The sequence below is a fragment of the Asparagus officinalis genome, chromosome 2, assembly GCF_001876935.1.
Source record: "Asparagus officinalis chromosome 2, Aspof.V1, whole genome shotgun sequence".
Classification (NCBI taxonomy): Eukaryota; Viridiplantae; Streptophyta; class Magnoliopsida; order Asparagales; family Asparagaceae; genus Asparagus; species Asparagus officinalis.
Genome location: NC_033795.1, coordinates 82,895,647 through 82,910,677, shown reverse-complemented (window position 1 = coordinate 82,910,677; position 15,031 = coordinate 82,895,647). Strand labels below are relative to the sequence as shown.

The 15,031-nt window shown below is 38.2% G+C and overlaps 2 protein-coding genes across 3 annotated transcripts; both read right to left on the bottom strand.

Moving 5' to 3' along the window:
* LOC109831891 (probable protein phosphatase 2C 36) lies at positions 626–6,374 on the bottom strand. 2 transcript variants are annotated; one of them, XM_020399366.1, is made up of 4 exons: positions 5,917–6,374; positions 4,046–4,413; positions 2,180–2,416; positions 626–1,077 (listed from the first exon to the last, which is right to left on the bottom strand). In XM_020399366.1, exons 1-4 carry the CDS (start codon positions 6,230–6,232, stop codon positions 865–867), a joined length of 1,134 nt encoding a protein of 377 aa, XP_020254955.1. In that variant the 5' UTR covers positions 6,233–6,374; the 3' UTR covers positions 626–864. The 2 variants fall into 2 exon arrangements, with proteins under 2 accessions (XP_020254955.1, XP_020254956.1); XM_020399367.1 differs by having other exon boundaries at positions 4,046–4,429; positions 5,917–6,110.
* Positions 10,351–14,073, bottom strand: LOC109831432 (stachyose synthase-like). The gene is given in 5 exon segments (XM_020398754.1): positions 10,351–10,917; positions 11,555–11,922; positions 12,642–12,819; positions 12,986–13,798; positions 13,801–14,073. Coding segments are annotated over 5 exon segments (2,199 nt in total).

Below are 15,031 nucleotides of genomic sequence, written 5' to 3'. Positions count from 1 at the left end.
GGAGACCTTTCCCTTGTTTTTTGCCTTAAAAAAAGGTTTATATTTGCGCGACTGAACAAAATTAGAATAATATTCTGATCTGACCTTGTTACTAAGACCCTAATATTCTCGGCATATTTATCAAGCATTTTCCTTTAAAGTTTTGACAATATTTGTCACAATGCTTACACATTCACACACGTTCTTCAGTTTTTCTTTGTCACTTTACAGTTATAAGTTTTTAACGTGATAATCGATATAAATTTGACCTTTCCCTTGTTTTTTGCCTTAAAAAAAGGTTTATATTTGCGCGACTGAACAAAATTAGAATAATATTCTGATCTGACCTTGTTACTAAGACCCTAATATTCTCGGCATATTTATCAAGCATTTTCCTTTAAAGTTTTGACAATATTTGTCACAATGCTTACACATTCACACACGTTCTTCAGTTTTTCTTTGTCACTTTACAGTTATAAGTTTTTAACGTGATAATCGATATAAATTTTGTTAATGTGTTACATTCTAATAATTAATCTAGACCCAGTTTTAGTTCATTCTTGTGATTATAAGATAAAACTAACATGAGATTACCATTTTCAATTGTTTTGTGAAGCATGGAGTTGGGAATAAAGTTCTGGGCACAGAAATAAATTTCAAGTAAAATTAAGATCGTTATCAACTTTCAAGAGGGTACACGCCTAAAAAACTAAAACCAACAGAAGTCCTGGTTCACCTCTCATTCTCTCAGTGTTAAAAACAGTTAAATTTGCTGCAGTAATAAATCCTTCCAGGTCAATGCTCTCTATTTGCAATCATCAAAACAATGATATAGCTAAAATTACAAAAATTATCGAATAAAATTCCTTCCCTTCATATAGTTAATCAGTGTTCTAAAGCGCTTCGAATCGATATCGGAGGCACCTGCGTGTGAGCTCGGGGCGTGATATTGTGATTCAGAAATAGCACGATGACGGTTATGTCATCGTGGAAGTGGCGTCGAACTTTTTTATCGATCCGCTTGAGGTCCGAATACCTCATCTCTCGCTTCCTCGCCGCTTCTTGGAGAGCAGCTTTGATAAGCCTTCTGGCACTTCCCTGCAACAAGAACGAGTTCGGTAACAGCAGATTTATGTATACATAGCGCTTTTATCAAACTCATGGTGATATGTCAAACAATGGTAGTAAAATCAGAGAAAATCCAAGCGGAGCAGAAACGTCAAATCCTACGTTGTTTTCCTTTCCCATGAACTATCTAATTGCTTACTCATAAATTGATCTTAATTGAAGTTTTCGCTCTTTTAGTTCAACCAGAAAAACTGCATAGTACCTCAACCAGTGCTTTTGACACAGGGCCTCAAGGGTATGACTTGTTGCTTTTCTTAATGCCTGTAAATAACCAAATCAAGTGCCCTCATAGATTACTATACACCAGTACTTAAACCCATAACTCAATACTCAAAGCACACTTTGAAGTTCTTAAACAGCCCTGCCTCCTGAGTTCTATCGTGATTTACTCGAGTGTCCTTGATTAGGAACATTTAGTTGTGGGGCCTCGAAAAACCAACTGCCTAAGTTTGAACTCTGTACTGGTAGGAATAAAAGTTATTTTTAGCTGGTAGAAGGAGCAATGCAATTTGGAACCAACTATCCGAACATATTCAGATAACAATTTAGTGAAAATGATCATCGAAAGCTCCCCTATAAAATATCAACTGCACAATACTATCTTAGCATCTACAAAGATGCTCTGATAACAACATAACCTCCCTCATTCGTTTTGGTGTCATGTAAACCTGCTTTTCTCCCAGGTCTAAAAGTTATATGACCGCTACAAAAAATGTTTCTTCCCCTGTCAGTGAACATTCTGCCTGAAAATAGAATGCATTTCGTATGTCTACGTGGTATGCTAGCCAAATCATAATGACTGTGGGTGTGTCTACATCTCTAGAATATATGTACATCTCAAGGAATATAATATTATTGAATTGTTCACAGAAGCCTAATTGGCTATTTATGTCCTCAAAATTGCATGGAGAAAGAACAACTAGATAATTTTAGAAGATTTCAACTTATTGCAAGAGATATCATTGAAATAGAAATCATAAATATGCACAGGAAGGGAATCAAAATTTTGTTGAGATATAACATACAAAAGAATAATGCACACCATAAATATTATCAGGCAATAGATGCTTACTGCACGGGGATGATTGTGAACAATCTCAACGGCTTTCTCATTACTTAGGTGTTCCCACAAGCCATCTGAAGCAAATATGAGAAAAGAGTCACTTGGTTGAAGATGATGAGATATGATAGTTGGATTGGCAGTCAAGATAGGCATGCTCATGGGTTCAGAAAGTCTGAACTTCATATTGATTGGTTCCGTGTTATACTGCGCATGTTTCATATATGCATCACCTATAGACCTAGAAACCTGCAGGGCATGCAATAAAGTATTGACCAAACAAATGTCACCATGGAGAATGAATGTATTGAGGTCAAAAATGTCCATACAAATATTGAGCACGAGAACAAACAACTTGTGTAAATGATAAGACAGTCCACAAAAAAGCCCATGCAATTAATTCCAAATAATCAAAGCATGAAAACTTTCAATCAGAAAATAAAAACAACAAACCCAAGTCAACTGTTCTGATCCATTTATTGGGGGTGAACAAATTAATAAATGTAGACATGAAGCATTCAATACACAAAAAAAAAATCTTCAACAATGCCGTGAACTTAGATAAAACATCTATATGGTAATACTCAATCCAGAAGGCAAAGGTTAACATTACCCAACGAACAATCCAAAACTACAGTACCTGTATCTATGCCAAATGGTTTTGACTATGAGAAAAACAAAATTTTCTTTATTCTTTCTAAGAACCATGCAAGTTCTGAAGCATAACTAGTTCATAGCTTAAATGTGTTTGACAGACATCTATAACTTTTACGGTTTTACATTGTGAAAATCTGACAGGAAACCTTTTACTGTTTTACAGTGTGAAAATCTGACATTTTCCTGAGAACATAAAAATTTTTGTGATGGCAACTAAAAATCGGGCTGGCCAGCATTGCAAATGTCTACATTAAGTTAAAAGTGGCTTGGCAGAGCGTAGAAGGCTTAATGTTGGCTAGGAAGGATGAGGATCGTTTTAATAGTCACGTGGTGGTAGCGTAGCATGGACCAATCTAATCTTAAAATTAGGAATCCTTCATGAATGAGGGAGAAAACTTATTCCAATAATATCTATTACTATATTTAAGAGAAGCCAGGCTTTTGGGCCTGTGAGCTTCATTTTCAAAACCCAATAATTTCAAATTTTATATACAACTTGGAAGTTAGTCTTAGGACAAACTTGGAAAAAGTCTAATAAAATTCGCCCAAACACTCTTAACTAACCCACTAATCCTCCCATTTTCAAGAATCAAATGCAATAAAATACAAAACTCCCGTGAACTGTTCAACACCACAAAAACCTTGAGTATAAGGTTTGAAAGAGAAGAAGAAGCATATGTGAATTTTTCAAATCTGTGAGTGCTTTAATTCCCTTCATTAAAATTATATAAATATTTTATCTCCGTTCATTGATATTAGAGATCTCATTGTTTGTATAAGGAATTAGAGTTTGAAAGCATTTTTATTATGCAGAAGTGTACTGTATCATGCACGCATTGCGCGCACTGGAATAGTAATAGCCTTAAAGGAAGAGATAATGACTTGACTTACAATAACTGATCAGTCAGATGGGCATCGCATACAATGCCTTACCATGACTACGTCATCCAAAATGACTAGTTTAGTCTTTAACAAAACAAGATCATATAATCCGGCCAAGTCAGATAAAAGTCAAACAAAGGGATATGTATGCTTCAGGAATACAAATATACAATACAAATCTATCACGAGAAGATGCTTAGAATATGCTATTTCAGAAGAAATAGCACAAAGAAACAACAATGTAACATAGATTAGAGAACCAGTCCTGACGCGAAAACGACAAACATTAACCAAAAGATTTAAAGATTAAAGATCAAAAGAATTGTGCCAGGAATTAACCTGTATGATGCCTTTGACTCTCCAAACTCCATGTTTAAGAACAACAATTTGAGGATCATCAGGGTGTTGCGCCTTGAGTTCTTGTCTCACAGCCTCCACATTGGCATTATGTTCTGTTGACAACTGTATTGCAGCAACCTCACCAGTACAGCCAACCTTTCTCCCAAGCACGGCACGGGAATCACCTGAATTTGCAACATAGAGAGTCCTCTGAGAAATGATGCCAACAAGACAGCAAGTCCCAGTAGTTGCCATATCTGGTCGGGTGTTCCAAAGCTCTGAAACAAGTGCAATAAACCCCTCCTCTGTTGCCAGAAAAGCTCTTTGTATACCATCTGATGTTACCCCCTGTGGTCCAGATGCAATCTCTGCGTAAACCCACACCTAATAACTCAGAAAATATACCACTCTGAGAAAAACCCAATGCGAAAATTATGAAGGACAGCTGGGAAGCCATATAACCAAAAGAGACGCTTAGAGTCCCTTCCAATAATTGGCGATGGCAATAACGAAGAGATGAATACAAGTGAAGAGAGGGAACAGTGCAACCTCCGAAAAACAGAAAGTTCAAAAAAAAGTTGGAAAAATAATTTATTCCCCCTTATTCATTTTTATCAACCTCAACAACCTACATTCAGAAAGAAATTTACATCAAACCTGAACATTACAACTAATGCACACGTCAAGAAGAAATTCCAAAACTATAACTCATGAGTCATGCATAATGAAATACCAAATGTCTTCCTTTAATTAAACAAATTAATAATCCACCAAGACTTGAGCTTAAATTCTCCAATAAACTATACTGCTATTAAGCTCCAACTACAAAATCACAACTATGAACGGTTTTTAAAAACAACAAAGGATCTAAGCAACAAAATAGCTTCTTCTGTTAATCTCAAGTCTCAGAACATTAATCTACACTACTATAGAACTATAAGGCACAGATTCCTCTAGACTCTAGAGGGTTAGCATTTGGTCCAAGGTTAGATGCTATCACCAAACCTATACAGCAGGTTGGTGGTTATTACGTCAGCATCCCAATGATCACTCCATTGAAGTTAGAAGGCAAACCCTATATTGTTGAACTAGTATCTTGTAGTCATTCCTATGCAGTTCATTCTACCAAATTGAGAGTAAGCTGACCTGAAGTTAGACTGTCCAAAGGTTTCGTTCATAAATAGTCTACAAAGGGATTTAAAAATACAGTGTTTCTACAACCTCTTTGTAAGGGTTTCAAAAATTAACTTGCCACTAGAAATCAATAAGTTGGACTCCACTAAAATCACATCACTTCCCCTTTGCTTACATATAAACGTGGGGGGAGGAGGAGGGGATGCCGAACGAAAATTTCCATATAAGTTACCACATGTGTAATGTGCATAGGAAAAATAAACGATTGTTGCAAGATGGTTGCGTGTCCATTTTACACCCCTCTGGTCTACCGTCATATATGCTCAAATAAGTCTATCTTAATTAAAATGCATTCTCAATTTTCTTCCTAAAACAAAAGAAACCACACAAAGAAATATCTATGTTTTGTATAATAAGTAAATCCATCAAGTTATTTTTCTATTTAAATACGGCCACATGCACGTCTTTGCCCATAACATTTAACAAAGAGTTATAAATAATGGCTTGACTCATACATTTTAACAAAATTAAAGACCGTTACCAACACTCCTATAAAATTTCTACAAGCTAAATCTTAACTAAACTTCATTCCCAGTATCAATCAAGTCCAGCTAATTTCAAAATCATACAACAGTTCAGCAAAATCTTCAAGACCTTCCAGTCCTCCCAAAATCATTTAATTCACGTATATTTCGACAAAAATTTAAACTTTGAAACAAAAATCAAGAGAAAATTACCGTGAAAATTTCGAAACAGATGATCACAAACGTATCTAGCAGCGTGAGGTCCACCGTGACCATCGTAGATCCCAACGAACGTCCCGAAATCCCCGCTCTCGATCTGGCTCTGATCCTCAAGAACCTGATTCGCCTGAATCACTGCCATCGAGAACTCAACCCCGTCGACGCACCGCCCGAGATCCCGATACCAAAGCAGTCCATCGCGTCCCTGCTGCGCCGCCGCTAAAACATCGCCGCGACGGCGGCGGCGGCGGGTCGACAGGGCTCCAGCAGAGGAGAATAGTTTCATCAGGCAGTTGCGGACATCCCGCATCTCTTATACGAAAATCCTAACCCTAGACTGGCGAATGAAACCCTAGGGATTTGGGGATTTTTTTTGGAGGGGGGCGCAGGTTAGCGGGGGGAGGCGTAGGCTAGCGAGGGTGGTCCGGGGGCAGAGGAACAAGACGAGAGAAGGATCGGCGTGGTTTCGTAGAGCATTCATCGTCTGTGTCTGTTGCTGACGTGGCATTCCCGGGAATTGAAACCTTAAAAGTTGACCTGCGTTTTGACCCAGCAAAAAAGCACAAGTTGGTGGGCCCGAGGAAAATAGGTCACTGAACATTCTTAACCCCTGCTTGACTAAATATTTATTTTCAAAAGATTACTTTGATGACAATTCATTTTTAACTCTAGATAAAGAGAGGGGGAAAAAATCTTAGTCCCATGAAATTAGGGGCGTGCAATGGTCGGTTCGGTTCGGTTTTTACCAAAATATGAACAATCGAATTGAACCGTCTATAATTTAAAACCGAACCGAACTGTTGTAAGTCGGTTCCGTGCGGTTCGGTTCGGTTTGTTCGTTTCTAACTTCATCAAACTTCGTATTAAACAACAAACTGTGTTAAAGAAAAAAAAAGATATCAACAAAGTAGGAGATTATGAAACATTAAACATTAATATAATGATATTGTTTTTAACTCATAATGATTCGGAAAATGAGTTTAGGGTTTGAGTCTTTGACTCTTTGGAGACGGATCGGGTAAGGTTTGAGATCAGAATGGGTAGTATTACACTATATTCGGTCGGTTCGGGTTGAAAAGTTTTCAAACCGATCCAAACCGTCCTACTCATAAAACCGATTTTTTCGGGTCGATTCGGTCGGTTTTTTCGTTTTGGATCGAACCAAGCTCAGCCCTACATGAAATTAGTCCTTTTTCAGAAAATTTGCTCAAAAAAACTTGTGTTTGATCTAACCGCATGATAAAACTGACCCGGTAATTTTGACATTAGAATCATGCCATAAAAAAGAAAAAAGGCATTAATTTCTCTTCTGATACCTTGAATTTTTCTTTAATAAGTTGATTATCAGTAATGGAAATAAAAAATAATTGTTAATTCCATTCAATTATATTCACATACGAAATTTAACAAGGGAAAAAATTGTCATCGGATTTTAAGCTTTGAGTTTTGGAAAAGGAAGGAACAAAGTTGAGGCTATCAAAAGTTATCAAAAGTCACAATTGAACATTAGGGACCCCAAAGTTAAAAATAAAGGTTGAAACTTTTGTTTTAAAGTGTTCAAATGACCATTTTTTATGTATCCCTACACTTCCATTTTAATTGAAACCTCCTACCTGAAAAAAAAAAAGAAATGATTTAACTGCTAATAAATGAATCAAGAGGGTGTTTGGGAAGACTTATTTTTTATAAGCTTATAAGTTAATGTTAGTTTTTAGCGGCTTTTGACTTTTATGATAAAAATATTACAAAAAATATTTGGGTAGTATAGTAGTTTGTTTGGTTAGACCTAACTTATTTAGTTGAGCTTATAAGTTAGTTTTTTTAAAAGCTGAGGTATACCAACTTTTTAAAATGTGTCTTATAAGTTAACTTACTTTGTATTTTACCGAACAGATAGAAATGAAAAAACTAGCTTAAAAGCTAGTTTGACCAAAAAATAAGCCCCCCAAACACCCTCTAAGAGAGTCATGTGCAAATTAGCCTAAATAAAATATATGATAAGATGTAGTAATATAAATTTTTTGAAAATTTTAGTCATCGGCTAGATTTCAAAATGTAGTAACAAAAAATTATTGTCAAAGTTGCACATAAAAACTTATGTCCATACTACATTCGTAAATGTAGCTTTTGTATATGTGGCACATGTACTCTAATTTGTGTATATATAAGATTTGTGATACTATTTGCGTAAACACGAAGATGAAATCGGCAGGCGCATTGTATGTGCCTGCTTTACTAGTTTTAGGGGATGTTTGGTTCAATTTCTACAAATTATAAGAAATGTTTTCCATGCAAAATATGATTTTCTTGTATTTCTTAAAAAATTATAGGAAAAGTTTTGAGAAGTCAAAAAGTATAATTTTTCTTGTTTGGTTCAAAACAAGAAAATGACCCATAACTTTATAGAAAATAACAAGATTTTCTATAATTTGTAGAAATTGAACCAAACACCCCCTAAATTTGTAGAAAAGTGTCAATATGATGTCAGATTTCTGGGTGATTTTCGCTCATTTTGAGAGAAAATTGATTTCTGTAAATTTTAATATTTTTTTGTACTTTATATAAAACATTTCTGTAAACGTTTTTGAACCAAACACATTTTACGTAAATCTACAAAAAAAATTTAATTACAAAATTGTCATTGTTAGATATTTTGAGAAATTTTTTCTATAAAATTATACAACCAAACACCCCATTAATCGAAAAAGTCTTGAAACTATAAATAATATAACAGGGTGAACAATATTAATTTATTATTTTTAAAATTATATGCCTTTTCAATTATAATAATAAATAAATTTTTTATTAAACAATCTGGCCGATTTTCCTCTTTCTACATGATTTTAGTATTTTTCTATAGGAATAGGAAATTAGAAATTAAATCGAGCATTGAACTGGGAATAAATGTTACCAAACATACAGATACCTTCCATCTTGTTCGACTTCTTATCATTTGTGATGTCTTCCAGCCTTATATCGATGCTCGCTAGACATTTATCTATTTTTAAGATAGTTTTTATCTCTAACTTTCACAGTGAGAAATTACTCCCATTGAATTTCTCAATCTCAAACTTCGCCACCATTGCTTCTATCACGAACGACAGCTTCTACTATTTCATGTAACTAATAATCGTACTTGTAAACAATAATCGTACTCTTGAATAGTATCCGTACTCGTAAATAGTACCGGACTCGTGAACAGTGGTCAGTGTCTTTAAATGGTAACTGATAATCTAGCTTATTTTCTCATGTGGAGGATCAAATTTGGTGGCAGCCACAAAGCATACGATAAGCAAATACATGTACCCTAAACCAAACTCTAATACTACTTGTTGGAAAAAAAATGGGGCCCGATAGAGCATGATCGCAGCTAAAGTTAGTGCAGAAATAATAAATTAGACGCACAGATTTTTACATGGAAAAACCCCCTACATAAATTTGGGGTAAAAATGCGGTCAAAAATAGAAAAATCAACTATGAGAAAAATTTAGGAGTTACAATCTCTCTTTACAAAGGTAAACTCTCCCTATTTTCTCTCACTTCTATATATGTGAAGATTGAATTTTGTTGTTTTAAACACAGAACATTTTGAGCCTATTTATAGGCAATTGAATCAATTTTTTTATATTTTCTTCACTTCGTTTTTCAAATGGTGCTAAACCGACATGCCTAACATTTGGTAGTTGTCGCTTGCAACATGTTTACCTTAGTACCCTTGTAGTTTCATTGTCACGCATAGACTCCTTGGGTTAACTTTTTTGACTCTTTACCCCCTGGTGAAAATCTGATAGACATCGCCTTAGAATTAATTACTTGAACTCTTTTACCAACGGAGAAATTTTGACAGATATCATCTGTTTGGTTTATTTTTAAATGTAAGAAAGGAGATGAAATGAGATGAGTTGGAAGATAAAAATAATATTTTATTAGATGTTGTGGGTGAGTTTTAGGGATGGAAATGGGTAAAAATATTATTTTATTGATTTCCTTGTACCGATTTCCTTTTCTTGATTTTTAGGAAACCAACCAAACGGGCCCTAAACCGACATTAAAAAAACCGGTGCCTAACATTTGGTAGTTGTCGCTTGCAACATGTTTAACTTAGTACCCTTGTAGTTTCATTGTCACGCATAGACTCCTTGGGTTAACTTTTTTTTGACTCTTTACCCTTGGTGAAAACTTGATAGGTATCGCCTTAGAATTAATTACTTGAACTCATTTACCAACGGAGAAATTTTGACAGATATCATCTCTGGATGAAATTAGAGAGCCAAAAAAAAAATTACTCAAGGGGTCTATCGCCACCAATGAAACTACAGTGATAGCTTGAAACAACAACACTAAAGGGGTCAATGTGCAATAAATTCATATTATACGCAAATCTATCACTCAAACTTTCACTTTAGAACTACAATTGCTCCCCTACCCTCAATACTCAAACACAATCTCAGAAACACCCCCACTCTCTTCCCGCCAATGAACTTCTACCATCAACCCCCCATCAAACAACCATTCGAACTTCACATCAGATCCATTCAAACAAACCCTCTTAGGCTTCACGCTAGAGTAAGCCAAGAACCTCCCTCTACCCTTCACCTTAACCTTCACCTCAACCTCAACATACTCCACGTTAACAATAGCCCCCCCGCTATTGAACATGTTCGTTAAACCGACAGGCGAAAACTTCACATTGCAACCACTGATCGTTGTCATCGGCACGAAGCTGAGGATCTCGAATGAAGATGGCTGGATGGTGATTTCGATTGCGTCGGGTTGTTGCGTCGTCAGAATTAGTTTCTCGGCTTGGTTGAGATAGACCGCGTACTGTTGTGCTTCGCTGATTTTAGATGTCTCCTTCTTCTGGTCCCATTCTATGTCCTTGACGTGTACAGAACCTGAGACTGGTTTGTAGAATTGTGAGTAGCCTCTTATTTTGTGCTCCTTTGTGTCCCAGCCTGCTCCTTGGCAGTTGAAAGCTCCAATGACACCTCCATACTGTTGGAAACTTGTGAGTTAGCACTCGATTAAACATTATATATTTCATATAAACTGATCGTCTAGAGAGCTGAATTGTTCATTCAAGATATTAAAGATTCGTATGCGTTTGCCTTGCGTATACTTATAAGAGTTGTTGAATGAAGAAAATTTGAAGAGCTAAGCCGATCATCGATGGAAAATAAGTAGTGAGTTGAGCTAGACTAATATTAATAGTATCTAAGATGCGGATGCTATAAGTAGAAGTGTAAAAGTTCGGATTTCCAAATTGAAAATGTGCACCGATGGATGTGATATAACGTGCACGGTCTACTTAGAAGCAAAATTTTCCAATAAATTTAATTTGTTTTAAATCGTGTATCGAGAGGCGATAATTATTCTTTGAAAAATCGCAGACATTGATTTTGAATCATCTTGTATATAAAAGTTTGACATGCTGTAAATCACATCCAATGATGTGTACTTTCAATTTAGAAATCTAATTTTTAAAATTGGATCTATAGTATCGGCGTCTTGGATGCTACCAACAGTAGCGTAGCCCAACTCAATTCATAATCAGTTAGCTTTCAATTCTATCAACATTGAACTTATATTAGCACCGAAATTATAAAATCCATCTGAGCATAGCATAAAATACCTTGTTCAAATTCCAAATCTTGAGAATGGTCTCTCCATCAAACAGAGGATTCTTAAACAGGCAATCTCTCGTCGGAAGCGCAAAATGGATGCACTTGGGTATAGTACCATCAGGAAACACAAGCTGATCGACGAGGGCGAAATCATGGCAACCAACAGAATCACTGAGATAAATCGGTCCACCGCAAATAGCCCTGGATCCTGCGTGGAACTTAGCACAACAGTGATCGGACTGAAACATGTCCCAATCTGGCTGTATAATTTGGCCCATCCACAGACTGTTGTACGCGCAATGGACCATATGAACTCCCTGCAACCAGTAAACTCCTGATGGATCGCCGCTTGGGTCCTGGAACCAGAAGTCGTCCCCTGTTTGCAAGAGATGGCCTAATGAGCTCACAGTCTCGTAATTGCATAGAATTTAACCCCACGTAGTTCTATTGTTGGCCCAAGTAAAATTTACCTCGAGAGTTCTGTTTGTCTTTTCTCTGAGGGTAAAAGAGTTCGAAAAAAAAAATTTCACTCAGGGGGTATATCCGCCTGCAATAATAGAACTACAGGGGTTCTACCCGCAATTGGGTGATAGTATAAGGGGGCACATCCGCAATTTATTTTATAATTTAACACGTATGAAACACATACCTCTATATGTGGCTCTTCTCATACTACTCGCAGAACATTGTGAATCACAAAAAAGAAAACCCTTCCATGTCTCAAAAATCCTGCATATATACCCATATCATACCATCTCCAAACATGAACTCATGTTGGTTAATGTTAGAACTTAGGTTAAGTTTCACATAAACCCCCAGAAGTTTGGCCCATTTTGAGCTAGCACCGGAAAGTTTTTAAAATGTCAGATGACACCAAAAAAGTTGTGTTATATTGAAGGTTATCAGAAAATTGGTGTCATTTTGAAAAAAAAAATTGGTGTTGTATCTAAATGAGCCAAACTCTTTTGGGGGTTATCTGAATTTACCCTGAAATTTAACCGAACTCGAGTTTATGCTTAAAGCATGAGGGTATACCTGCTCAGGTTTTTAAAGAACAGGAGGGCATGTTTACATAATTTAAGCATCAAAACAAACCTGCCCTCCCAAAAGATATCTGTGAAGTCCCAAGGAAAAAGAAGTCATTGCATTGCTGCATGCTAGATATCATTCCTGTTCCATTGAAATTCTTGACAAGGGACTTAGTCAAGCCATCATAATAGGCCTTCGCCAGGTTCACTCGACCTCCAAATTCCTCGCAAACATATTCGAGCGTCTACATAAGCAATGAATAACAACATACTAGTATCTTCAGCATCCAAGAACAAATTGTTAAGACGAAAAATGAATATAGACACATGTTGTATTTAAATGATAACAAACGTGAGAATGGAGTAGCATTATAACTATGGAAATTTAATGAAATAAATTTGCGGGCTTACGTGTATAACGTCAACTTTGGCTCCTGTGATCCCAACACTTGAGAGATAAGAGTGCATCGCGTCATAAAAATCCGCAATTTGATCAGGATGAACCAGGCCAATGCCACCCTCAACAATCTTCACCACCGCAAGATCCTCCATCGTGTTATCCAATCCCGGGGACAATTTCACAGGTATAATTCTCGAATCAAACTGAGTTGACCCGGGCGCGACTCCTCCCCAAGCTCCACAAAGAGCTTGCCAGGCATAAATATCATCCAGCCCCTTGAACCTCTCCCTCAAATCTCTAGTAAAGGCCTTAAACCCAACTTCGGCGTCAGCCTCATCATCCTCATCATCATTGCTCTCATCAAACGACTCATCGACTTCTCTCTTCAGACGTGCTATTTTGGCGTCAAGGATTACTACCTCATCACTATTTCCAGCCCGCATCGCCCTGTATCTTGCTTTCTCAAATTTTTCTATCTCACATTGTTTGGAGATAAGGAGCTTGGTTCTATTTTGATCATAACTAGGACAATTCGGGCCGAGAAAACTCCTAGCCTTGTATCTTCTGAACTTACCACACTCCTCGAATCGGTATAACCTCGCGGTCATCTGTTGGCCACCGATCACAAGACTCTCCTTCCTTCCTCCGTCGAAACCGACGCTCTGCCATCCATCGTCTATCACAAGAAACCGCAGCGAAAACCCACCGTCGTAGAACTCCTTGACCCCATGCCAGACTCCGAGGGGGTCGACCGTCAGATAAAACGCATCCCAGGTGCACCAACCAAACTTGTCCGCGATCGGAGGAAGCGGCTTCTCCTCCAACGCAGCCTAAACGTGTCGAGGTGGCTCTCAGGGATGTGAACGCTTCCGTTGATTACGTCATAGGGGTTGCACCAAAGTGCACATATGGCTACTGGGCTTTGAACGAGAGCTAGGTTGGACGGCCGAACCCGCTCTGGCCCCAGATCGTCAGTGATCACACGGTCGAGCAGGTGCAAGGCCGGAGCGACCGGACACTGAGCCGCGGACCGTAACGGACACAGGAGGGCGTAAGGCCGGAGCCTCGTGGAGTTGAACAGGATCCACTGGGTCTCCATCGGGACCGTCGCCGCGTTTGACGACCCCACATGGTCCGATCCACAGGGTTTTGAACCTGAAAAAACGCTGAGAACAAGGGCCTGCTGTTACTGAATCGGCCCAATGGGGTTCTGAGGAAGGCTTCGCGACGGTCTGGTTGCGAGAAGCGGAGGAGACGGGCCGCGCTCTTGTGGGAGCTGGAGTGGGCTCCGGCTGATGAGGGTGGAGGTGGGCCTCCTGGAGCTTTGGCGGGTCGTGAGAAAGCCGCCATTGAACGAGACGTTGTGGAGGAGCTTGAAGTGAGGGAGAAGGAGGGATGAACCTTCGAGCGGATAGAATTTGATTAGAGAGAGAGAAGAGAGGAGGGGGCGTTGCGTAAATGGTTGGCGCGCTCGGTGGCGCCATGAGAACTATTAGAGAATTAACAGGGCTGCTCTGCTTCGGAGAGCTCAGAGAGAACCAGGAGAAGCCAAGTGTATTTATAGGGAGAGAGGGCGTGGACACGTGTACTTTGGGATTGAGGGCTGAATATTCCACAATGGGTGGTGCTATAGGACCCAAAAGAGAGTCGCTATAGCTACACCCCTAACCATACTCCTCTCTCGTTAGAGTGAACTGGGATCCACATGAGAATTTTTTAAAAATTCTCATATGGGCACTAGTGCACTATAGCGAGAGAGGAGTGTGGTTGGAAGTGTGGTTAGGAGGTGTGCCTCTATTATTTTCCGACCCAAAAACATGAGACCCTACAAAGAACAGGTGAGGTGTCGGCTCCCTGTCTCGTGATGCACTGTTCATGTGGGACAAGTGAGGCGTCGATTCCCTATCCCATGATGCACTGTTCATAAACAGTACACCATGGGACAGAGAGCCGACACCTCACCTGTCCCATATAGGGTCCAATGTTTTTTGGGTGTCTTAAGTCATTTTTGTTCCAGAATCAAATAGACACCTAATGAGATGGCTCTCAATGGGAAG